General features: G+C 33.4%; 2 protein-coding genes across 3 annotated transcripts in view; both read right to left on the reverse strand.

Moving 5' to 3' along the window:
- The window catches only part of LOC138131467 (uncharacterized protein DDB_G0284459), a 42,205-nt gene that overhangs the window by 2,463 nt on the left and 12,425 nt on the right, over positions 1-27,317 (reverse strand). The window contains exons 3-6 of one of the 2 annotated variants that reach the window (XM_069048486.1): positions 6,110-6,224; positions 5,368-5,525; positions 3,440-3,588; positions 2,088-2,679 (exon numbers count right to left, since the gene is read on the reverse strand). In XM_069048486.1, the coding sequence (XP_068904587.1) occupies positions 2,088-2,679; positions 3,440-3,588; positions 5,368-5,525; positions 6,110-6,224 (1,014 nt within the window). Of the gene's footprint in view, positions 1-2,087; positions 2,680-3,433; positions 3,589-5,367; positions 5,526-6,109; positions 6,225-27,317 lie in introns of both variants that reach the window. The other variant, XM_069048485.1, reaches the window with a different exon arrangement.
- Positions 21,868-23,564, reverse strand: LOC138131780 (EF-hand domain-containing family member B). Its single transcript, XM_069048986.1, has one exon. It carries the CDS (start codon positions 23,493-23,495, stop codon positions 21,897-21,899), a length of 1,599 nt encoding a protein of 532 aa, XP_068905087.1. The 5' UTR covers positions 23,496-23,564; the 3' UTR covers positions 21,868-21,896.

Here is a 27,317-nt window from a genome sequence, read left to right on the forward strand (position 1 = left end):
TTTTTTTTTTTTTTTTGTGTTTAGGAATTAGCGAATTGACAATGCGTTTTTTAAAAATAAACAAAATCGAGTTGCAAACTGTAAAAATATGTCTCAGATTTGAAAGAACACTTTTTGGAATAAAGCGTTGAAGACGGAGGTGAATATCTAAGTAAATCGATGCACAAAAAATTCTTAGAGTATCAATTTCCCGGCGCACCCACCATTTTTGCTAAACGCAAGAGAGCATATGGAGTTTATTTTAAACCTTTATATCGTGTTCATTTTAAATTTATCCTCAAAGTAGGCGTTGAAGAGCCGATTTTTTAGCACTATTTGCAAAATTTCTCATTTACTATCGCGGTCAAAAATAACTGGGCAGTATGTTAATGTAGACACTTCCAAACTGAGTGAGTCTGAATGAGTTTTGGAAGTGTCTACAGTAACACACTGTACCAGTTATTTTTGACCGCAATGGTATGTGACAAAACTTGGTAAAGTTTTGATTGTCTAATTGTTTCGAAACGATTTACATTTGATAAAATAAGGGTAACTATATGATATACAGGGTGATTTACGAATTGTGAATCAGCCTGTATAAAATAACGATTAAATCAGGTGTTCCAAATTGACGTCTATGAACTTCTTGGCAATATCTAAATCGTAATCTTATTCTATCTTCATTCATTTCCATTCGTTTCCAGTTAGAATGGCCGTAAGTTTACACACTGTGGCACTCAACAGGTTTAATTATGAATCAAATTTTTGTTGTCAATAAAAATAACATTTGTTTAATCAGTCGTTTGGGTAAATTTGTACAGTGAACTCATTGTTGTTTACATAATTTTCCACGATAATAAACAATACCAGAACAAACACGAACAAGGATTTTTTTAATTTTACATATATTATCGAAAAACTTCAAAATACATGACGTCGTAAATTACACAAGCTTTTAAACTATGTTTTTACTTATGTTAATAAAAGAATTGAGTACTGACTTCTATTTTTTAATATTGTAAAAAAAACTTTAGATGCAATTTTCCCAAAAATATTTTTCATAACACTAGTTCACGAGTCCCAAATTTATCATGGCAATGTTTTGAATGACCTCGCGTATACTCATTTTAACTGAGCTATATAAATAATTTTTAATTATCACGATGACAAAACAAAATACCTGCTTTATGAATATTCGCCTGGTTACATACATACATGTTAATTTTTAGTAGAGTAACAATGAGCAAGGGTGTTGATAAAATACCAGTGATGAAGAAAAACGTCAGAGCAGGAAATAAAAAGTCAGCAGAGGTAGAAAATGATGGTACACGTTTGCTGCATTTATTACTTTACTCGATGCAATGATGTGGTAAAACGTGCAAAGTCATACATTATGACTTGGAGTGTGATGGTTCGTGAAAGCACAAATACCAATGTATGGTCGCAAAATTTAATATTGAGTTTGTTTTGTGTTTTTGGTAATTTAATTTCCTTGATTCACTCTTTACTGAAACTTGACTAGTACATTTATTTTGTCGCGAATTTTTACACAATTTGGATGCTGTAAATTATTGATATATCGGAAGCAGCTGCAACTTGAGCCTCTATTTATATCCCTGAGCTTGTGCCTCATTTGTAATTCAACATTAAAACGAAATTTTAATAATGAAGCGCCGTATCACTTACAGATCGCAACGTGACCTACATTGGAGAAAAAAGTTTTTCACCTCTTCGTATTCAAAACCTGACAAAACAGCATTCACAATGTGTGACTTTTAAGTTGTATTGTTTAGCCTTCTGGGTAGTTTTACTGTATTATAACTATTGCCAATGGAACTGAATAATTCGGGTTTCGTTGTTATTGATGTCATTGATCATCAAAGCCTAAAGCTCCGAAGGACAATCAAATCAATGTGGACTAATTGGTTTAATCTGTTAATACGTAGGTAGGTATAATAAATAATTGGCTCTATCCCTGACTACTAGAAATTAATATTCGCAGCAAGCTAACCTGCCCCCAGCACACCTGAATCGGTATCTTTAATTCCAGACCCAGATTAGTGACCCCTTTGTCTTGTGCCCTTAATATTGTAGATTGCAGAGATTACCGTTTTCGATGATGCTGAACAATTGCCCCTGGCCGATGGCGCTCGGATATTCACCGGTATCCTCCACTCCCGCCTCCAAAGCCTTCGGTTCCACGGTGGCTGCAGCACTTCCTGACGTCTCAGCTGGTTGGGTATTAACGTCTTGTGTCGTTAAATCAGTTACTTGTGTCGTTTTAAGCTCACTGGGTTTATCAGATCTCAAGGATACGCTAGAATCTAAAGTGACATCTCTTTCAGGACTGATGCTGGTGGTTTCCGTGTCGTAGCTTGGATTTGATATTGAGGTGGTTAATTTGTTTTTATTGTGAGATTCGTGGGTAGATAAATCAGTTGTACTTTTTGTCGATCCTGGGCTAAGTGTATCTTCTGTTTCCCTGCGGTGTCTCGTCGGCATCCCGTAATCGATATCAATTGTATTGGAAGTCCAAATCCACGGTTTAGTTGTTTTGCTGCTAGAAGACACATCTTCTGAAGATATTTCAGATACAGCACTCGATGCAGTGTAAGATGTAATTGGAGATTTCGTCGATTTATCGTCAAAGTCATCCGGAGATATGGCGCAAGTCAATTGTTTTAAAAGGTCTTCTCTGTCCTGAAACAACAACCAAAATAATGATTTAAAAAAGGTGTATTGTTTTTCCACTTTTGGAATTAATATTGAGTTAAGACAGAAGCATGTTACTCGTAAATACCCCTCCAAATTTATTTTTTAAAATTAACACAGGACAGGCCTTATCTGGAATAGGTTTTAAATATTTTGTGGAATAATTTCAGAGGACGACCCCAGAGCCACGAATCACGGTTCACCGGAATCATTTATAATAAAATGTAAAAGTGTAGAAAGCATGAAAGTTTTACTGACCCGGTAAATACTTAACGCATTGTTATTTAAATAAATATGTACTTATTTCAATTTTGAAGATTTTTTATAGCGTTTTCCAACAGTTTTATACGAGCAACACAAAAGTAAAAAATTACATTTTTCCAAGGCAAATTTAAACTTAACCGTTTAAATTCTCCAGTGAGTTTCGCATCTTCGGTATAATTCTTTAATTAACCGGTGTTCTCTTTTGTGGTTAATTTTCGATGACAAAGTGTCAAGTGACGTCGGAAAGATTTTAATTTGGTGCAATTTTTGTGGTTGTTCGATTTGTACAAACTCTGCTATTTAAACACCTACACATTTTTTTCGATAAATGTTAAGTAAGCATTTTTACATTAAGCAAGGGCGCAAGAACATGAGATTTAAATCAAAACACTGAAAAATAAGCAAGTAAATTTTGTTGACAGGATGCTCTTTGAAGTTTATCCTGTTTACAGAATGTAAAGAAAACTGAAATACATACACTTACCGCATTTCCTTTGCACGCAATTCTTTTTGTTCCATCAAGGCCGCAGTCTGACGTGAGTTCAAGCGCTAATTGTTCTGGGATGTAGAGGACTGTTAGTGACGGTAGTTCTGTTAGAAGACATCCTTTAGGACCCATTGCCCACGAAGGAACTTAAATACATTAAATTGCAACATATTAATATTGTACGGACATAGAGGTACCATTCTCTTTTAGGCATGCAAGGATCGTTTGGAGGGTTGAATAAAACCTGACTTAGTATAAATTTATCATTTTACATTATCATTAATTGAAAATGATAAATAATACAAGTTTTAAAATTTTTTGCTAATAACGTCTATTGTTTAGGAAATTTTGTAATTTTATTAGCCACAATCTAATGTTAATATTATGGGTAAGAACATTTGGAAAAGTTGTTAAATTATAATTATAATTGACAAAAAGTTTAAATTGGATGCCAGGTCATTTTTGTTAAGAGACTCTAGAGAAATAACGTGTTTGTTGTATCAGAGTGTAAATTATACATAACCTAACATCCTAACTACTCTTTCTACCAACAAGTACCGATATTCTAGTAACACTGACCCAACGAGAGATGGTTTGAAAGTCACAATGTCATATTAAATAATAATTAGCATCTAAAATATCTTGGTTTACCGTTACAGTATAAATTTCAGGTCTAATTTATTATACAATAGAGACGTGAATTTTGTAATTATCAATATATGGTCTTTTGTGAGTCAGCTTATAGATCTACGTTTGACAGCGCAATAACTGTCGGAAGAAGGGACACAAACAGATGTATTATTATTATTAGAACCATAAGTTCTTTGCAGGTGCGTACATTTCAAAAGTTTTTGCAAAAGATATTTATTTATTATTGGAATGGTGAAAAAAAAGCAAGATCAATATTACTGTAAAGAAATGTGTTGTGTTTCGTTGGAAGTTTCCCCACATTTTATAATACAGCTTAGAATAAATAAGCGTCGACAAAGTATGAAAAGTTTGTCAACTACTTTTACGTAGCTCATTAAGAGAAATTTGACGAGATGTTGTTCTGGTTGTTTTGGCATAGAATTAAAAAAAGTTATGTAATTAAAAACTGTTAGGTTGTCCTTTTGAATATAAAACTTTTTACTAGTGTTAAGGAAGGACTGCAGGAATTCGTTGTGCGCTTAAAATATAACTCATTCGGTTTTTGTTAAAAAAAAATTTAAAGTTAAAATTAAGATTCATATCTCCATATTTTCAACATTTTCAATACATATTTCATATGCTCTATCGAAGTTTTTATCTCAAACCTCTGTATAAGTAGGATAAATGTTTTGTATAAGATATTTTACCAAAAATTCATTTTTTTTTGTAGCAAATTTAACCAATTTGGTCAACGACAAGTACATATACTCAAGTGTAAAATATAGTTCCCTAAATTGTGAAATAATAGTTTATTATTCGATGAGTATAGCTATCATTATCCAATGATAGCTACTACTCGTGAGAAGATTTTGTGTCACGAGCCGCAGGCGAGTAATTCATCCGAACGAGTAATAGCCAGTATCCGCGAGGAGAATACTTTACTGTTACTTTCATTTATCAATTCCGATCTGAAATAATTGCTGAAGTGAAAACAGAAGCAGAAACTTCTTTTTTTAATAAGAAAACGAATACATAGTGTATTGATTTATTTTTTTTTAATAAGAAAAACTAATTCTTTGAAAATTCCATATTTATGTTTCTAAAACAAAATATGTAGGTAGGTAGGTTTCTAAATTATATGACAGAAAATTTTAAACTTTAAATAGTAAATTTTAGATTTCTCTGGGGTTATTACTTTTTATAATTTGGAGAATCTTTCGTTAAAATTGCGGATACAAATTATGAAATATAAATAACCCTCTTTCAACATTATTAATTTTTGATGTTTACTTTACCTGGTAATTCACAAATAAATGAAGCTATCTCTGGTCCCCCGCAGGCCATGGGTTTCCACAAAAAATCAGCAACAGGATCCATGGAAACGCATAAGGGATCATTTCCCTTAGGAAGTGATTGTTGCCAGTGACCATCCCCACTCAGCGGACGAAAATCCCTATGTAAAATGTGTAAAGATACAACAAATTTCTTGTAGAATTAGTCTACATCTCCTATACATAATGGAAGGACATTTATACATCCTTTTTTATTTTCACTTTTAGAAAATTTAATACCACAACGTTCGTTCTAAAAACATTGTGTGTCAGTTAGTTAACTCTTTACGTTCATTATAATATGTAATTTTATCACACCGATGTGTGGATTAAAATGAATTCAGTAGAAAATGACATTTAAGGGAGTACACCGTTTCTTTTCCCTTTATTCCCGTCGCCTTGATGAATACATTTTGTGATATATTCAAAATTAATTACCTAATTAATTGAACGATTACCCAATGCCTTATTTTACAAAACATACAGACACCGTCAAAGATAACCAAATTCATTTTTAATGTTCTAATTTAAGCGCAAATTTTGTTTTAATCAAAAGCATTTTACCTTCAAGCTAGACATAATAACAAAGGCATGTCGAGAATGAAAGTCGCTTCTTTATCGGGCGATACAGAAAACTTTTCACAACTTTATTATGTTTTACTTTAAAATTCCAAGGGTGTAAGGCGAAATAGGGCAAAATACTCACGTCCACGTGAAATTGGGTTTTTCCGTTGTCTTGGACAATCCTATCCATATATTTTCAGTGATGTCCAGTTCTTTTAAGTAAGCTCGAATTGCATCGTACTGGGAAGTGCTGTCGGCTGCAACAATAATGCTACGATAAATTGGTGGAGCAGCTGCAGAGCCTAAATATTAAGGTTTTCTATTCATATGGTCCGTTTATTTTGATTTATTAGAACTGCTTCTTTCATAGTAAAAACATTTCCAATTTATGCTAAGAAAATTATCGGAAAATCTCTGAACTGAGACCATTATTTATTAGAATAGTGCACTAGTTGGTGTACCTACAGGACAGGACACGTTTGTACACAATGTACTTTTACGTGTACTTATTAACTGGATTTAAGTTTAAAAGAAAATGGCGCTGGTGCAAAGTTTCAATTTTTAAAAGAGAGGGTGGGTAATTTTTAATGCTTTTTAATTTTTCATGTGATTAAATAAAATAATATATGTTCTGACAAAGCAAATGGTGCAGCAAACGCTGATTTCCAACAATACAACTAGAAAATATACAAGAACACGGCTATCGTAAATTTAAGATAAAGCAAGATACAAGTTAAAATGTTGCAAAGGAATTGTTGGTTATGTGTTCTCCAAGGAAAGGCAAGGTATTGTATTATCCCCATAAAAATCTTATGATGGAGGCTAAGATGACAGGGATCTCAAACCTAGTTGCCAAGCAACGCGACCTCGAATTAGGTTCATTATTTTCGATTTATTGAACGAAAAGATCTACGAAAACACATGAATAAAAAATGTGCCATTTTCACCAAAACCAACTAAATAGGAATTAGATCGATTATCTTGCTCTCATGTAAATAGTTTTTTTGCACGTCTCGTTTTAAATAAAACCAAAAAATTATTTATTCAAAAGCGTGTTATTCTTTCAAGACAGTGCTGCAAAATACAGTTTATTTAATTTTTAGTATAAAACGAAACCCTTTTCAACGCCAGCTTTGTTTTATTAACTGTATATCTCTGCTGGAATGTAATACAGGCAGCGCCATGTCGACGAGTCATCAAAAGGGCGTTCATTTACTGACTTCTATTTGTTCATTTAATTTTGTTTATCTTCAATTAAATATTTGCAACTATATTACGGCGGCAATTTTGTAGAGTTTGGTTCTTTATTTTATCTAAATTAGAAAGTTAACGTATCTACCCTTTTAACGAAACCTAACGAGTCTCCGGAAAATAGTTAATTAATGTTCAAATTTACCAGGAGATACACTTTACAACTGCAAATACATATTTCAATTTCATAATAGGTATACGCAGTGCGGACAAAAAGTTAGAGATATTGCTAAAAAGTCAGGAAAATTGCTAAATCAACTAATAAAAGGAAATTAATACCGTGCCTTCAAATAAATTCGGAATTAGAGTAGGCTGTGATTTATGTATTTTGTCTATTAACGGTTGGTAGTTGGTAGACTGTTTAGCATTGACAGTAAGTTGTCAATAGTTTTACGTCACGATCAGCATAAACATCTGTACTGTGCTGTCAAATGTCACTGCTGTGCTGTCTTTAAAAATTGTATGTTGCCAACTTCATAATAAAATCACAGCCTACACTGGTACGTTATATGCATAAAGTTTGTTTTAATTTTTATTTTATTTATTTATATCCCTAACGTTTTGTGCGTAGCGTAGTCCTAGAGGTTCTTGTGCTTTTGCTTAACAAATCCTATTTAGTATGAAAGAAGAAAAAAATCATGTTTTTCCAATTTGAGGTTCTGCTAAGCACTTATTTTTTGGTCTTTTGCATCCAAGGGGTCGTTGGCATTTTTTCCACAGGTTCTCCTTATTAAGGCTTTTTTATCTGGTACATAGAGTTTCTGCTAAACTTCTTCCTTAGAAGACAGCTAACCACTTCCCAAAAATTATGTATCCGACTCTGACATTAGCAATAACAGAAATTCTTATAAATAAAATTAATTCAATGCAGTCATATGGTTCGGACGGACTGCAATAACGGCACAACTCAAATACTATGATTTTAGAGTTGGTTCCAACACGGTAAACAAGCAGCACATGTGTCAATTCAATATTGAATCGCCAAATACCAGAGCAAGTCGCTATTCCATGATATGCTTGCAACGGCAACTTAAACGTATGCTCCACATGTTTGCTGGAAAGGACCCCAGGACTTATTCGCCTTCTCACAGAATTCAAATGAAACAAAGATTATTTTGATTAATAATTCTTTATATTAACTTTGCCAGAGATCCTTCAAACTCCTCCAGGGTTGGTAAACTTCTCATAAGTTATTTAATTTTTAAAACATGGCCTGAATCATGAATAAAATATGTTAATGGTTATGCTGTTTAACTGAATTACAGAATGGTCAGTACATTGTAAACAACAATGTGAAAAGATAATAGTTAATTTTCCTCCTTTAATTACACCAAACTTTAAATTGAAATTGTACAATTCATAAAAACAGACTTGGCGTTCTTCTTTCAAATCCTTCAATATAAATCTGTCTGGGTGCAAGTTCGCTGCCACTATTACCAGTACCCAAATTTCAACGGTGATTTCCCTACGGTGAAATTTAATATTTCCAATTCGAAAGCAGAGAAGTAATGTGTTCTGTATCTCTTCTACTTACTAGTTATTATTGTCACGGTTTTATTAAGATTTCTCCGATAAAGCACAAAGGCCTGTACGATTATCTGTATGTAATCTTCTTTACGGTGTAATGATGCGGAAAGTCTAGAACATGTAGGTATCATGTGCATAACATATACTCGTATATGCGGTGAGTTGTTTTGTATTTACGCTTTGAATTTTGTTTTAGATACAGATTTGCCACTGTTCACACAAAATCAATAACTTTTACTCCGACTTGCTGCTAGAAATCAAATCACATTAAAGCATTTGTTTCTATTTGGAAATGTCAATTTGCGTTGAACCAGCTAATCAAAAATTCACGTCCATTTAGCTTTATATTTTTTTGTTGCTAAAGCACCCATTATGAATGATGAATAGAAATACTTCTTTGGCAGGTGTTTAATTAGTGGCTTTTAAATTAAAAGAGATTTTCGTTATTCGCATAAACATAAAGATTCATGAACACGAGAAATAATAACAAAACCGATGAGGTAAGGTAAATTATAATGAGAGTTGGATACATTAATTTATCGACATTATCTTCACCGTGGTTATTAGTACGAAATGTATAACAGCAAAATTTACAAATTTATTAGCTGTTTAGTTTCAATAAATATTTTGCGTCAACATCATCCAAGTTACGGCGCAAAGTAATAGATTGCGTCGATAACCCTGTCAATATTTGTTAAAGTACGGTGATGTGCTTCTCATGCATACATTGATCTTAAAGAATAAACATTTCCGAATTGAAGCAATAACAACCTTGTATGTTAACAATCACTGTCAAAACAAATTCTAGGGATAGTAAGTAGTAGTAGTAGTAGTTTTTCTCATTTTTATCGATTTCCTTCTCAAGAAAAATTTAATGAAACATATTTTTTTACATTTGCAATACCTACAACAACCTTTTTAAGTTTTTGCTGTCACTCTTTCTGTAAAAAATAAAACATTTTTTTTAAATACCAAAGGAATACTTTTTTTACCAGGTACTATTCATTTTTATCTCTTATACAATGTAATAACATTTGTACTCATTAGAGCCAAAATTAACAACTCTACTAACTAATGTCGATCGTTTGGGTTCAAAGAGGTCCATTTATTCACTGAACTTACAATTTACGTAACAGCGTAATGAAGACTTATTACTAGCAAAACTTGTTACTTTCTACTGTGCGATCCAACCATCTATTGTTAATTATGTCAGTACATGTTTTATTCGTAACAATGAAACAGAGATGAATGCAGAGATTTTCAAATTTACTATACGGCGACCACTGTGAAAGCACCATCATAATTCGATGAGTGAAGAGAAGCAACATACGGCACGGTCATTGTTTGGATGGGTCGCCGTCAATGAAACACTTTTCCGTTGTAATTTCAATCAACACTTCATAGCTTCATTACTTGATTTGTAACTATGTGTAATTATTTGTAATCCTTCATGTATGAGCATAAAAAGTGAGCTATAGTAACGATAAACAAAAATCTAAAAGTAATTGTGCTTTTACAAGAGTGATATAACTCTTGTAAAAGCACAAGTTATCATTACTTCATACAAATATCCGATACAGTGGAAAATGCAATATTATGAAGCTAGTGGCATCCCTTTAGCACGACCCCAAAATATCGTTATTTTCCTACGAGCAACTTCTTGCACATTATTGAGGCTCAAATTTCACCTCGACTGACCATCACCGCCTCGGCACCGTTTAGACATCCACAAAAGTCATCTATCGCCCCGTTGACGGAGCGTTGACGCCGGGTGAGCTACGAGCGCACCACGGTCGGCTTTTCCCACATTGTCTGCTGGAGGATTGAGGAAAACACTCAAGCACCCAACCACCACATTTGCAGATCGAATGTCGAAGAGTTGTTCGAAATCTTAAAAACGCATTCGCAAAACCATTTATATTCAGTCGTTCAACGGTTGATACAAGAATACATATTTCAAATTGTGTTTTGCCTATACCTACTTATTCTATAGGTCTCTAGGTCCATGTAAAGTCGTCTAAGGCACCAAAATTGATTTTGTGAATTAAAACTATTTTTTATATTGTTAGTAAACCAATAACTCATACATTTTGATATTTACTATACCATAAATAACTATAATACATACCTACTCATGGCAAATGTGTTCCACACGTGTTATGTAATATACTATTACAACAACGACGTAGTAATTTTTTTTTTTCATTATTTACTTAATTTTTTTTTACCTAGCTGAAATGCAAGGGATAATTGAAACATATCGCACGGTCGTAGATAAAATTAAATTAGTAAATCCTGTTGATTCATCTTGTTAATTATCCTAGAAGCTTCAGTTGTACACGTGTCACTAAAAGTATATATACAAATTTTTGTTATTATTTGTTTTTTATTCAACACTGCTTCATTAAGACATTTTATAAATATATTTCAGACTCAGATTTCAAAGAGACTTTGGCATAACAATTTCAGGGTCTAAACGAGATTGCAAAAAGCTCTTATAAGGTTTCACAAAGAATTCCACGAAAATTTAGTTCTAAATATTTTTGATTTTGTCTTATCTTTTTCTCACAATATCAAATTTTTGTGGATGTTTAAATTTAGTAAATAATGTTAACGAAATTACTGACAAAAGGATTTGTATACATAAATACATACATACCTACAAACTTAAATAAGATTTTGTTATGAACTAATTTAAGCGAATGGCACCAGAAAAATAAACGGGAAAGGAACTTTACCCCTGTTAATCAGATATATAGTTGGATTGAAAATAGGAAATTTAACAAAGCTCACTATATTCTTAGTGTAGAATAAACTGAAACTGCATCCAAAATTCCAACAAAAATATACTTGGAAAAGTTTGAGAACAATAGAGCCTCCTGTGTCTCGATTCAAGAACTGGAACTACTGCAAAAAATATTTCTCCAGATAATTTCATTTATTAACGAAATTAATTTACTTTTCGTGTACTCAGTATACTATTGCTTTGGAAGATACTTGCTTAAAATTTACTGGATTAGCTACGTTACATGTAAACTATTGGCAATAATGTCCTCCTATGTAAGAAACTCTCATAAATTAAAGAGGTTTCTTGATATTTTATTATTATAACCTATTTATGTATTTCTATAATGTTTAATTTCAAATAAATTTTGTCCCGGAGTACCTAGCTAAACATTAAATGCAGTACACAAATATTCAATTCCATCAAGAACGAAACACATTTCATCAAATTGTTTGCCTTCCAGCCAATATCAATTCCCTTGAAACCTCCATCTTCAAACTCTCCTCAACTTTTCCACCCAACAAAATGAGAAAGTTACATTTATAATATAGGGAAATATTTCAGAGTGTAAAATTTTACAATTTCAAAATATTTAAATTGTGCAATTCGGGATTAAGAGCTGGATTTAATAGTTTCATCGATAAAGCAACTCATTATTTGGGACTCTAATTAATAAAAAGTTGCGACACCATCGCTTCCGTTTCCTTCTTATCACGGATCTTTGAATTCAAGGATGATTGTAGAGGAATCTAATTTACCGTTACAGCAGCTGATTTGGTAATCCAATCTTTCTGATCAAGTTACAGTAAATGGTAATCGATTTCTGCCCCTCCTGCTTTTATCCCAAGAATGAGTAAAACCAGTCAAAATATCCATTTGTTTTTTATTTCATTTAAAAATGGGAACGTAGTATAATAAATGACCCAGTATGTTCTGAAGAGATAAAATGAACTTGATTTAAATTATTATTATCAGTGATCGGTAATGATTTATTACTTTCATTTTTAATTGTTATTATTTCTGAGTAGGAAATATTGAAATAAATTAAAATATTTTTATAATATAAATAGCCACTCTCGACATTTTTTTTAAACCTGATAAAATTAGAAAACGAAATACCTAATTAAACTCATTAAATTAACTCATTAAACCAGCTGTATAAAAAAATGGTAAATTCCCCAAGTAAAAATAATATTCGCATAAAAAAATTGAATACAGGTTTCGAACAGTCAACGTAACAATTTTCTAATACTAATTTATTTTCCATTTTGTGAATTCATATTGCGCAGCTCATAATTATGATTCACATTTTTCCAGTACCTTTTTCAAACGAGAAACGAATATAGTGTACATTATTTATTTTGTTTTAAATTCGAGAGAATGTGTTTTTTCCAATTTATAGGTGTATTCCGACGATTTGCGTTTCTGTTTTCCACTTCCCCCTTACACAGTTTTCATGATGCATGGTTTCCAATATAAGTTATTTATATTGAAAATTACCGACAGTTTTACTATCGCTGAAAATAAACGGTCCGGTGTTTCAGTTTTTAATACAAAATATAATTAGAAGCTTAATTATTGTGGTGAGATCAACCAGAACAAATCTTTCATTTAGAGAGCGGGAGAGGTGGAAAGTTACCACAATTAAAAACAATTATAAACTAATTGATATTTGGAAGTGAAGTTGTTTATAGTTACTTCGCTTTAGAAAAGTCGTATAAAGGATATTTTTAGGTTTCAGGATGAAATCCTACTCCATACGCGAATAAAAGTTCGCCGTCGGAAGTCAAATAAATAAATAAGTGCATTAGGAATTTTCCGCTTACAAACTTCTTGGAGAAAATTCGTACATCAGCTTCAATAAATAAAGATACGACAGATGTTTAAATAACAGAAACAAAAAAGACTGTAAAAATCCATACTTGACGATTTTTTGTGTGGAAAGTTAATAACTATTTTTATATTTGCAGTTGAGTAGAAAATTCAAGTTAATTTTCTTATTTGGTGACCGTTGTTTTCCTTTTAACTAGGTCTTTTACTGTTACTGACAGAAATTCGCTTCCCAACCTAATGGGCGTTACTTTTTGGTTTTTACCTTCGAACTAGTTAGAACAATTTACAAGCTCATTAATTACAACTAACAAGTTTCGAGATCGATTTGTTTGTTAGCGTTTATTTAAGTCATCAACTTCATTCCTTCAAGTTGAAACTGATGACAGCATAGTAAAGTTATTATCAAACTATACTGAAGTTTGAGATAGGAAAGAAAGTAATTTACAAAGTTTACGAAAATTTGATCTCGCCGATGATTAGGTTTGTTTAAAGTTTGTGTTTGCCCTTCAAATGTGGATGTTTTTCAGTAAAAGGAGCCCCAAAAATTCTAAGCCACGGAAGTATTTTTCAATGTGACAAACACCAATTAATTTCGGCAAAAAATAAAGTTCCGAAAGATCTTGCGAACAGGAAATTTGAATACTTGAATAAAGTGCGAACTGCACACAAAAAGGAAATAATCTTGTCAATATTTCAGAGGTCTCAATTTGAAGCAACACTTTACGAAATCTGAATTCATCTCTATTTCAGGAGCATTCAGTATTAAAAACGAAAACGCAAAGAGCATCTTGAAATATCCAACACTCCAATGGTGACACGAGAGCACTGACAGTAGGATTTTAATTAATGATTTTAAACTTGTCATTATTAATTTTCAAATTATAACAGTTAATTCTGTCTTATAATTAATCCTATTTAATTATTATATTGTGGTAAAATAAGCAGAAATAAAAAAACACATCGCTACAAATTAAAAATCTTATGTCTTATTCCAGTCAAACATGAACTAGGTTTAGTTTGTGTTGATTTCCAAATTTTATCTTTCCATAGTTTTAGTGAGTCTTTTGATGTCCTTTTCTACGATTTTTTTTAACTTGTCAGCTCAGCAATTACACATTCATTCCAAACTGAATGCATAAATCACTCTAAAGTGACGAGGTCGAACGCAGCTCTGCTATTGTTACCACCGGCCCTCAGGAGCGGTCGAACTGTCGAATCCATCTTCGGGGCCGGTGTCGATTTGTGGACCGATGCCTCTTCCACGCCGGAATGACTCTGGAAAGAGCCGCACCTCAAAATGCACGTGGTTTCGAAAAAGAGCATCGTTTTTTGTCTAGCTCACTTTTACGGAGCCGCAGTCTTTTTTGTAGAGGGAGAGGAGAGGAGTGAACGAAACGAACACGTTTAGAGCGTGAACGAAAGGGAATGAATTTCGGCCGGTCGCACCGCCATCGGAAAGTTGGGACCAAACGCGGCACTAATGGCCGACCAATGAGCACGCAGAGTGCCCCGAAAAAACCGGGACACAACGCTGTCCGGTATTAAAATAATACCACATTAGCACTTGTTTCATCGGAAGTTTTTTGAGTGTGTCAATATTATTCACTGTATTTGCAAAGTAAATTGAAAGATTTTAAATTTAAATGACAACTGAGGTGTCCTCGATACGTACAGTAACAAAACAGTACAGTAACAAAAATTGAAATATTTCTACAAATTTAGCTTTTAAAGATACATCTGTAAGAGATGTTTCAGTGAAACTCTAGTGTTGTTTTTAATTAATTTATTGCCATGGAAAGTTTTAATTAAACATCTTGTTTGGGAAAGAATTTATTGGAGTTCTAATTCCATTTTTTACCTTGGACATTTCTCCAATATTCACATTATCGTAGCTCCTGTTTAAAATTAAAATAGTAATGCATTCGTAAATTATGAAAACGTTAAACAGTTTTGCATTACCTGAAATTAAAATAAAATACAAACCCGCAGACAAACTAATTTGAACAATGAAAATAAAATTTTTGTGCCCTTTTTATTTATTGCAAATCATAACAAAATAAAAATGATTTTTACAAAATGGAACACACAATGAAAGCAGGACATTTTTAGTTTACTACAAAAACCGTTTTGTTTCATCTCAAATCACAAGAAGGGAAATTGAAAACTGGTTGAAGTAGAATTTTATCGTAAAATATAATATTGCGTATTTGGATCACGAAATTCTACCTTGCCTCTTTACATACTTGTATGGTGAATCGTTTCTATTTTACTTGTGTACACCATTTCCAATACACGTTCGGAATAATAAAATAAAATAAATATTATACCTGCCCCGATAGGCTTTTCCGTGGCGGTTTTCTCTATTGGTGCACAATACATTTTTAAAATTGTGTAGGGAACAAAATTAATTAGTGCAAACTTCCCATTTAGTAAACATCATTTAATTTCATTAATTTACTTTGCGTGCAGAGTTTTATTATGTAGATCGCAGTAATGTCAAAATAAATTTTAGGTGTAACCAAGTAAAAGCAAAACGCAGCGCAATATTGTCGATTCGTCTCTTGCACAATAGGTCTCGTAATAATGGAAGTAATTCCTTTTACTCTTTGTTAAGCAATAACTCAAAGGAAATACATTTCAATTCAAATTTTCTAGTGATTATAATTAAAACGTGCTTTCGAACATTCTTTACACATCAGAACAAAAAGCCATCAGAAAAACTTTCTATTTACTACCTTTAAATATTTCGTAGTTTATCAAAGCTCCTGACTTCAAGTATGTTCAGACAAAAGTGTAGGGGCGTCAAATCAAGCTTCAGTTCTATCGATCCACTGGACCACTTGTCAAGACTAGGAATTTTGTAAAATAGTGGAGCTGCGTAATAACTTGGAAGTTTTTTCATTATCTTTCTCCCAAAAATGTGTGTCGGCTATAAATATAATGAGAAAGAGGAAAAGTGGCTTTAAGATTTGAAAGTTATCGATATTTGTGAATAGGTCACATTTTGTTATAGTTGACGATTTAAGAGATATTCAAAAAAAGAATTACGGCGGATAACAACGAGAACACAATACAATTTTTGAATAATGACTTCGTGGATTACTGCAATTTATTTAGGATAATTTCAGATATTTTTAACATAGCGGCATAATAATAATGAATTATAATTATAAACATCTTTATTTGCTCAAAAAAGTAATACAATAGGAATGAAATTAAATACAATGGGCCGTATCACGACACCCTTATTAAATTTAAACATGACTCTAATTACCATGGTGACGAATTCATCTCTTTCTGGCAGGTTATAATTGCATAAATCTATATCGTTTTTGTTTACTTTACTCACGATTTAATTAACGGCAACTTTAATAACCGTGTCGTGATACAGCCCAATGTAAATGGACCCCAATAGAGAGAAAAGCAGCCAAGTTTAGCCAAGTCTATTCTTCCACCTAACCGATAGATATATGAAACAGAATTAATTTAAAAATATGTCTTAGAAAACCATAAGATATGGAAGAAACAAAAACATGATGCAAAAAAAAATCTGACAAAGGCTCATACTAGCGGGCGGCAGATGTTTACCAACATATCGCGCGTTCAAATGAAATTCTGGGCTGATTAGGCGTTGGAAAAATTAAACCGTGTAAAGTTTGAATTTCCCGCCGTTTGACATGAATGACATTTGTTTATGTATAATCGGGACATAATTGAACATGTTTGTTCAAAAAGAAAAAATTGACGGTTTCCAAGGTCTTCCCAGCCCAGGATTTCATTTGAACGCGCGATAGTAAAATCAATGGATGGATTATTATTTGTACCTGGTAAAGAATTGTCTGAATGTTGCTTAGTTAACCGGAATAAGCAACAACACTGAAAAGAAGCTGCTATTGGGTATTATTAAGTATTTAATACAGAAGCAGAAGCTTTAAGATTATTGCTCGATGGGAAACTCATTGAAGGGACATTCTAGGTAATTATGCGTGAAACAGCTATATCTTCTCATAATCCCATTTGCCGTAGTTAGCATAAACGTGGAAAATTCACACAATATCAGTTTATTAAGGCTTCAACCCTAATAATTGCCATCAGTTCTCCGCAATAAATTAATATAAACAGGGTCGTACGGTTGAGGAAAATAAAGGGTTAAAGCACTCGTTTCCTTGGGCATTTAACTTGACAAATCCGGTTTTCGCTTGAATGAATTGCTAATATTCAACTCGTTAATTCTCTTTGTTTCTGAGGTGAACACTGGGGAATTTTAGAAGCTTTGATGATGACTTAGTCTGATACTAATTAATTGTATGGTTTTTTGAAACTTCATCCTAGTTTAAAGAGAGAAAGATTTCTGCTACTTACTGCCTGATGAAAAAAATTTCAGTTTTTTCTTTTGATTTTTGCTAAATAGGTTATCTGATACAGAGTGTCCAAAGATTTGGGAAACGACAATATTGACTATTTACAGTAAAACCTCTCAATAGCGGCCACAAAATTGTATTGTAAAAATGACTGCAATATTGAGGTTGCCGTTATTGAGAGTAAAGAATAAATAAAAGTAATAAAACACGTCGGTTCTGGGAACCTCAAAACTGACCGTTTTTAGAGGTGGCCGAAAATAGAGGGTTTACTAACTTTGCGGGACCTTCTGGTAATTCCCAACTGGTAACTCTGGTAAGTAAGTCCCTCTATGCTGTGACTCACCTCCTAAAATTTAAAATTTGTAGCATTTAAGCCTCCATAAATGAGCCCATCCGAACTTTTCGCGTGGACACTCTGTAGATATCATAAAGATACCTCAAACCAACGTGGTTCCGCTATAGTGGAAACGGAAGCGAACGTGATGCGTCAAGTGCGGGAGCGGGAATATTTCCTTCACTTATACCAAACTGGAAGCGGAAGCGAATCTGTTCTTTGATTTTCACTTTTCAGTTTAATATTTTCTTTATCGGACGAAGACGAAGCTCTAATTAGCGGCCACAGAAAATTAAGGACTGAGGAGGTTGTAACACATTTTTGCATATAGAAACTAATATAAATAAGTATTTCCTGCAGGACGAAAAGAGGTTAATATAAATCGCGACACTTATGGGATGGGGAGAATCTACTTGTTAATGATACAGTTGTTAAATTTTTCCTCCACATCTCGTGAAGAGAATTTAAAATTAACTGCTATATAAATTCTAAATACTTGACGCATCAACATAAATTAGTTAATTTAATTTAGGGGTAAGATTTATTTGAATTACCTACATAACATTAATTACAAGATAAAGTGCTCCGTTATTTGGTTCGAATTAAGAGCCAGCTTTATAATCTTGCGGTTTTGTTAAGAACCAACGACTGTGTTAACCGCAAACATAGAAGCAACGTTTCTAATGAGTTCTTCGGAGATTACAGTAGTATTTCGTCATGAAACATAAAGACGAAATGCCCGTACTGTGATGATCGTTACTTTACTTTACTTCCTTTGTTGGAAACGGACAAAGCAGAATTACATCACGAAGGGCTGTTATACTTTATACTTTGACGTTAACAAATATTCTACATTTCTCTTTTGGCGCATTCGTAACTGAAATAGCTTAAAATAGTGTTGTGCCTTAATCGCAAACGTAAAATTTACGTTTTCTAATTAATCATACGTATGCATTGTCATAGAAAATAGAATTTGGGAGTGATAATGTATATAATGGTTTTGCGTCCTGAACTGGCCCAACAACAAAACAAGGGACAAATCCGTAACAAACGTCTAATCTCGGGCTTGATTTTCCTCCGCATTTCCATTTACATATATATCCAGGTTGAACTGACATTGCCAACCAATTACGTTAAATTTGCAAGTTCACTTTGTGGGTACACACAAGAAGAAGGTATACGTCTACGTGCATAGAACAGTGTTGGACTTGGAGATAGCTTAATGTCTTCTCGTCGGTTCGCTATCGATTTCAGGTCGACCCCACTGTTTACAAAAAGATTTTGCTGCACATATAGAATTGTAATGAAAACCAGATTCGCATCTATTCGAAACGGAATTACGGTCGGAGGAAAATTTATCCTAAAATTCATCACGATCTGTCGAGATTGACAAACATTTTCGTGCTAAAAGGGAATCGATTACCAATGCGCCCTTTTGCGGCACGATAAAGATGTAAAATTCCACACTCGCGCGAACGGGGATTTTCAGATGTTAATCAATTCACCATATTTATCCGAATACTTTTTAAAAACAAATCCGCGCATTAATCATCCAGATTGCAGACATTTAATTTCAAACGACACTAATGGATGATTATCGATAATTAATTAAACTTGCTTGCTTCAAGAATAAATGATCAGTGAACAGGGATTTTAAGAAGATAAACTGTTCTTTGTATTTAATGTTTAGATGCAGAAGCTTCCCTGCACGATGAGCATCTGGAAAGAGATATGAGAAAACATTTTTTTCATTTATTACATTTCCAGTTTCCATTATTTTCATTTTTCAATCATTGTTGGTTGAGCGACCAACGACAAAGTTAAAAAATAATATATCCAGTTAGGAAAAAATTAGGTAATAACAGTTTTATTATTTTGCTTGTTCGTTTTATAATACAATTACAAATTTTCGGTTTCACAAAAAAATGTTGTGTATACATTGGCCGCGAAATCCTTTAACGACCTCGAGATTGTCGTGCCTCGGCCGCAACGCCCTCGGCGACAATTTTTCTCTCGGTACGTTAAAGAGTGATTTCGTGGCCTTGATATACAATAATTATTAATATGTACGAGTATAATTAATTAATAATTAATGAAAGACGATTCAAAACCAAAAATGTATGAACCCTCATAAGCACTAATCATTATCAGCATTATTTAGTGTCCAGTGTTAGTATCAGTATCATGATCATTACTACTGATTGTCATCATCGACCCGGCAGTTAGGCGGCATTCAGGGTGAACTTTGTCATTACTGTTATTGCTTCCAAGCATTATGTGAAGCAATGACAACCCCAAGTGCCAGGCCAGCTGGACTACTGGCCATCCACTCCGCTTTTGCTGTTCCTCAAATAATATTTATTGTCTGTCACACTGTCCAGGATACTTAAAGGGAATCCTACCGGATGTTCGTTAGCTAAGATGCGTCTTAAAATGTTGAGGTACCTACTTACTCCAGGACTCCTCAGAAGAAGACTGGGATTGTCAAACTCGATTTGTCTATTTCCCTAATCGTTGCTTCAAAGGTTTTGCCTAGCTTGAGAATGAAGCAATTTATTACTATTACAAAACGGGCACGGCATTGGGGCCGAAATGATTCATCATGCTAGATATCAAATAATGATAATTCCTCTGAAAGCACTATTTTTTATGTTATAATTTATTTAGATATGCACCACTTTTTACACGATATCACTGATTACAGACAATACTGAAATTAAATAACGAAGCTGTAATTATTGATGACATTTCTTTCAAGACAATCCTTGCGTTATTCTACATTTCACGCAAGTTTGGACTTGATTGGCAAAAATAAATATGAATCGATTGAAACTTCAATTCTATTGAAACATTTAAACGGAGAAATTTCTCCTAATTTGAACTTATTAACACCTTTCTCAGTCTTAAAATTCAAATAGAAGACACAAAGGTTGTAGTCCACTTCTTCTTTGACAGTAGTAGTGTACCTATGTCTTTAACTTAACCTCACTTTTCTTGATCGTTCGTTACATTCACATGTAAGTTACATTTTAATACTCATCATCTGTGTGAGGTCGATACCGACTCCAGGCACAGAAAATGCTAAACAAAAATATTGTACGATTTGAATAACGCTTCAGATGCTCTTATACATTTTATTGGCAACAACGGTTTTACTCAACACAAATTGCAAGAGTTCTTGAGATAATTCAATTTCTTTTGTCCTGGGATACAGGCGGACCCCAGATACTCGTAAATAACTTCTTACAAAATTTGCTCTCGGAGTTGTTCAAATTATCGTTTTAATCTTTTTTATTTTTCGAAAGACCAAGTTCTACATATTAAATGAAATTAATACTGACCTTGTGAGATACTGTGCGGTTTAAACATTTTCATTTTATGACACTACGCCAATAAATGGAGTTAGGAGAAAATTGTTGTAAGCTGAGCATTTATCATCATTTGCATTTCATGCACGACGATCATTCATCTTTCACAAAATGGACTTGAAATTATAAGTTAGTAGAAGGTCACAATTCCGCATACATATTTTACAGAAGTACATACATAAAAGTGTCAGTTCTTTCGTCTTTGAAAGGCATAACGCTCTTTATTAATACCGTGCCCTCGCCCTCAAGTTTGGTTTGCTTTACCACTATGTTCTGGATCCGATGGGGATCACATTTCAAATAGCTAACAGCCCTATTATTTCTTCTCCCAGATCACCAGACGGCCTACAAGCTTAGTTTTTCGGTCTGAGCCTCTCCGGAGAATACTTTGAGATACTCTATCATGTATTTCTCCACTTTATTCCCGCCGAAAGAAAACTATTATATAACTGTGAAAATGTTTTATTTATTCAACATGTTGCTTCATCAACGACCAGTTTCCTCTGATCGCCGTAATATTTTTCTAACAGTTTATTGAAAGTATCTACGCAAACCAACCCGGTTTTGTCATGCTCCACCCCTTCGGACCACAATTTTTCAAACGCTGCGTCGCTCAGGCTGTAACCGGTTTTCTCAAATAAACCACGAATCACATCTCGTTTTCGGGGAATGAAGAAATCTCGGAATGACAGGCCATAGTTGAAATAAATGCTCGGATTCAATAAAATCGCTGCTGAACATTCGTCTCCCAAATTTTCCAAATCAGCTCGACAGCCACCGAGAGGTACAATTGGACGTGACAAGTCGTATCGAATAGATGGAATTCCGGCTGCAGGACTGTCTGCATTATTTATAATTAAATAATCACAACAAGCCGCTTGACTGGAGGTGATGTAGTACTGGTTGCGTTCGGGCACGTCTTCTATCTTGACCAATTCAAGAGGAGCCGTCTTGCAATTCACGATGTCGAAGAATTTTGTATAATTGATTTTGTTATCGCAAATGATCGACAAAAGTCGCAAGAGTGGTTCGAGGTTGTCTTTGTCAAATGTGAATTGGTAACAAGCGCAAACCTGGTAGAATGTTTCCAAAGGTAGACAGCCAGACTTGTCGACGTCATAGTACAACAGTCTTTTACATATATCGTTCAAGGTGAACTCCGAGTGGTCGCGGATGTTCAAATATATCCTGAGTTTATTAAACGAAGTCAACCAACATTTCAAATCTCGCTTGAACTGACATGGGGGACAGTCACTGTCTCTTAGCAACTCTTCAACTCCATACAGTTCGCGTTTGTACGATTTGCCAAAAACAAAACCCTTGGGTAGATTTTCAGCGATGTTATTCGGAGTCAAACATTCGCCTAGTCTGCTCCTAGTTTTGTTTAAAAAGTCTGCTTGGATTTTACTTGTGATAACGACGGGTTCGTTTTGGTGCCAAGTACAAGCGCATCGCACCCAGATTCCTCGCGCATCATATTTGCTTTTTTCCCCAAATCGCTTCGCACTGTCAAAAGCGGGTGTCAAATAATTCCGACAAATTTTTTCTCCCACGTTGTAATCGTTGTGAGACTTCTTGTACCATTCGTGACCGACTTGACTTTCAGACAGAACCTGATACACTCCTTTCGAAGGGTTGACTAATTCCTTCACAGATTCATCTTTATTGCTTTGTACTCCAAAGGTAACTTCAAGGGGATTGAGTCCTCTCGGTAGTCCAGGAATTGGATCTCGGCCTTTGCCCACAACTTTATTCCAGTGTGATTCGTAAGAAGTCTCCTTCAATTCATTTATTAACGTCTGATATCTGGTTTTTACTTTCGGCTGTAAAATTGGTCTGATATCCGTATAAATTCCTTTTCGTATTTTATTTTTGTAGGGTTCCGTTCTGTACTTCGTTTTGTTCTCATTTTCGTCGATGTTTGCCACGAGCTTTAAAGCTTTCGCTGCATCGTCGATCGAATATTCTCTTAAGCAATTTGCCACACTATTCCCCAAATTATCCGATAATTTTCCAGCTGCTAAAATACGTGGCGTTCGATCGATAAATTTATTTTGGTTGGATGTCATCTCATAATTAGCAACTCGTTTTTGTCACAATGACATCAAAGCTCCATGACTACAGTTTTGCTTAAATTAGGTACCTCTATGCGTTTCTATGAATTAATATGAATTAATTACTATTATTTCCCTTCTGACGGAATATCATTGGCTGGGGTAGCAATGCTAATTTTAATCATTAGATCTATTGTGCTGTCTCAGCTAAATTACATTTTAATGTTAAATGCGGAATTACTCTAATGAAAACCACTCGAATATATAATTATTTACTTTTAAATGTACTAAATATTTACCGTAAATTTTATTTATCTGAAAACAATGTGTATCAGTTCTATTTATTTATTAATTTATATTTCGATATTAAATTTTGTAATTTCTCATGGATGGGGAGTATGAAACAAATTTAATAAAACCTTAATCAGAAAGTTTGAAACAAATTCTCCGAACAGTGTAAAAGTGCATTTTTATTAAAATAATTTTAGTCCAGTTAATAATATTCTCTCTGACGACCTATATGTATTAATAATTTTTGATTAGACCTTAAATTCATTAAGCCAGTTGTTTTGGCACATTCAATTTAAGGAAAAAGTATAATTCTTTAAATTTGTTTCAGGCAAAAAAGCCTTAACCTCTTGATTAAAAGTTTCGCACGTATGAAAGACGAAATTAGTCGTTTGCTACAACAAAGAGATTTAATATACCTATAAATAAATATTGCGATGTTCTACCATGCTTTATTATTATGTCACTACTGCGAAAAAGCGAAAATTCTTTCTACACTCTGCAAACGATTTGAATTAATAATCACTTTTTGCTTGGATGTTTAGAATTTGATAATATAATGCTTGCTATTCAGCAGTACAAGTTTCGAACAAATTAATTAACTTTCATTAATTTCCATATAACAGGTGTAGAAAGTTTATATAGGAATTTTAGTATAAATACCTAACACATTTGTGGACGTAAAAACTTTTAGATACAAAACATTTTCTTTCACTCAACTGCTTTTTTTACACGAAACTTTGCTGAGCTTGAGATGACAATAATATCTAGTAAAACATTTTTAGACAAGCTCTGATTCAGGTCAAACTGTAGTAAATAAATAACATCACAGTTCTGAAAAATAAGTATTTTAATTGAATAAACGTTTTGAGGTTATTTAGTAAGTGTCAAGGAGGTGGAAGAAATTGCAATTCGTACCTTCCAAATGTTATGAATTTATACAAGATGATTGACGGAATTGAAAATGCAACCCACAATACATTTGGAAGGTAAAGATGGATATTTACTGTATCCATATCCAGCTTTACGTTACAAATCATTAGTACTCGTGTATCACCTTGTATAAAATAAGATTTACTAATTAATACATAGTAGAATTGGATCAACAACTAAAATGTGATATTATCTCTTTAAATTGGGTAATGTAAAGTTCATGTTTATACCCCCCACTAGCTATTGTCTTTGTCCTTCGTGGCACAATTTAGTGTAAGTTAACATAATTAAGTAAACCTCAAAAGAATTCTCTTTCTTAACGTTCCTGTTATAGATTTAATATTTCATCAGCCTCTTTTTAGCAGTTGTTACAAAATGCAAATTAATTTGGAATTCCACATGTATGCAACCAGTCTTGCGAATATGTTGCGAATGAATAACTGTCCCCTGTATCCCCTCAAAATTTTTGAAAAAGTTGACCGTTCGGAAATACAAATTGATCTGTTCGTGGATTTTTGCCAAAATCCAAAAACGTAATTTTAAGGAATTTTGTTCCTTCACCTGGAATGAAGAATATTCAACCTCGTACAAGACAAATTAAATTCATAATATTGCTGCAGGTACACATGAATAATTAATTTAGCACAAGATTTTCTCTTTCAGTTATACAACTGAATTTTAATATGTAATGCCAATCAAATGAATCACATGCGATGTAACGCGCAAGCAATTTCAAATTAGAAGTCATCTTGTAGTTATTATTAACGGTTCTTAGCTAAAGCAGTTGAAGAAGAAAGATTAATAAAACTTGTGAAAAGGCCTGTGATAAATATCTTGATTTTTCTCCTTAAGTGGTAATAGGGTGAGAATCCTGGGTTTTATGAGTCGCATTCTTGACAAAATACACGTAAAGAGATGGCGTCGAATATTTCTTCCCCTCATGTTTGACAGTGTTTTCCTAGTTTGTTCAAATAAATAAGTGGTTTATGAATAAAAAAAATTGTAAAACCCGGTAGCAGCTAGAAGTGATGTAAATAAATAATAATATTTAATTTTTAATGTCGTGTCAAGTGCCAGTGCCAATTACGAGACAAAAAAAACACCAATATTTTTCAATTGTTTCATTGCCAATAGACTCAGTCATTCTTGACCACCGCGTATTAAATGACAGTAATGACATTTCATTTCAAACAAGAATTTAATTAGGGCACCTCCTTTTGTTTTTCATGTATGACTTTGATATCAATTTTTTTGATCATGTGGTATAAATAATGTACAGATAAGAGTTTCAGCAGACTTTCGAATAAATTTCAACCAATTTAGATATGTAGATGGATGTTTTGCGTATCAGATGTCCTTTGAGAATATGTGAAACAACGCAGTCGTAACTCAAACGGCTAAATTTGGTTTTAGATCTGAATTTCAGGTACAAATTAGGCCGTCAGTTATGAAAGTGAGTTATCACGGATCCATGAACATAATTCGGATGCTGCAATAACTAAAGACGTCCTTGCAGACTAGGCTTTGTGTGGAGTCTTGATAAATGACACTATTGGAGGGTTGGCGCTAAGATATTGTCTATCAGTGAGAGTTAAAGGGGTGATATCGATCGGCTCGATTACGGATGGCGGAGGCAATATTATGATATATGCTCGCACTGAATCCGTTCCGTTATGACGAAGATTGATCAACATACATTACAAGAGGCAGCTTTCTTTTACTCATATACTTCAAATTAATTAATGATACTCTTTAATCTCAAAAGAGCCAGATAATTTGGAAAGTTTTAAACGAAATCTCGATATTGTTACGAACGAGAATAACTTCTTCCAATTTATTTTCCGAGAGAGCAATTTTCCGAATGAGTTAATTTGTTGTTTTAACATAATTAGACGAATTTAGAAGAATCATTCTGAGTTTTTCTGGTCGTTTTATAATTTGTTATTACATGCCTTTCCCTAATTTAAATTTTTAACTGTTGAATATTTTTAAAGACTTAAAATGAATTAAAATTAAAATTACTACAACAGGATAAGAATGTAGGTCACACCTATTTATTATGCTCCGTTAGGCGTTAACTCTAAAACACTGAGAAAATATCTGTAAAATGGACGCAGGGAAAGGTATGTTTTGTTAAGTCAACTTGTTAGTCACGTTCCTATGTTGCTTATTTATGGATGTTTTCAAAGTTGAAACAACACATTTAGAGCTGCGATTTAATTTAGAGCTTCAATTAATTTATCTTTTTAAACTTTCCCCACTCTTAAAAATAATTAATAAAACACTTTGAATTTAATGGAAAATTATTTCTTTAACTTAATTATTTCTTCAATCACTGCACGTCGTTGTTTTAAAATATAACTTAATCTATATCACTTATATCCAGTGTTAATTTAAATTTATCCTCAAAGTAGGCGTTGATGAGTCGATTGTGATCGCACCACGGAATATAGATCACGGATCAGCTGTTTAAATCTAACCTCACTTTTTGCGTCGTTTGTGTTTTTACTCTGTAAGTGGATTGTGAACGCACCACGCGTACTAACGCGTTAGTACGCGTGGTGCGTTCACAATCGACTCTTCAACGCCAACTTTGAGGATAAATCTAAATGAACA

This window comes from Tenebrio molitor, chromosome 5 (genome assembly GCF_963966145.1).
Source record: "Tenebrio molitor chromosome 5, icTenMoli1.1, whole genome shotgun sequence".
Classification (NCBI taxonomy): domain Eukaryota; kingdom Metazoa; phylum Arthropoda; class Insecta; order Coleoptera; family Tenebrionidae; genus Tenebrio; species Tenebrio molitor.

Bases quoted from the DNA above. Each gene is read 5' to 3' on its own strand.
- LOC138131780 (XM_069048986.1), bottom strand. From the start codon at position 23,495: ATGACATCCAACCAAAATAAATTTATCGATCGAACGCCACGTATTTTA.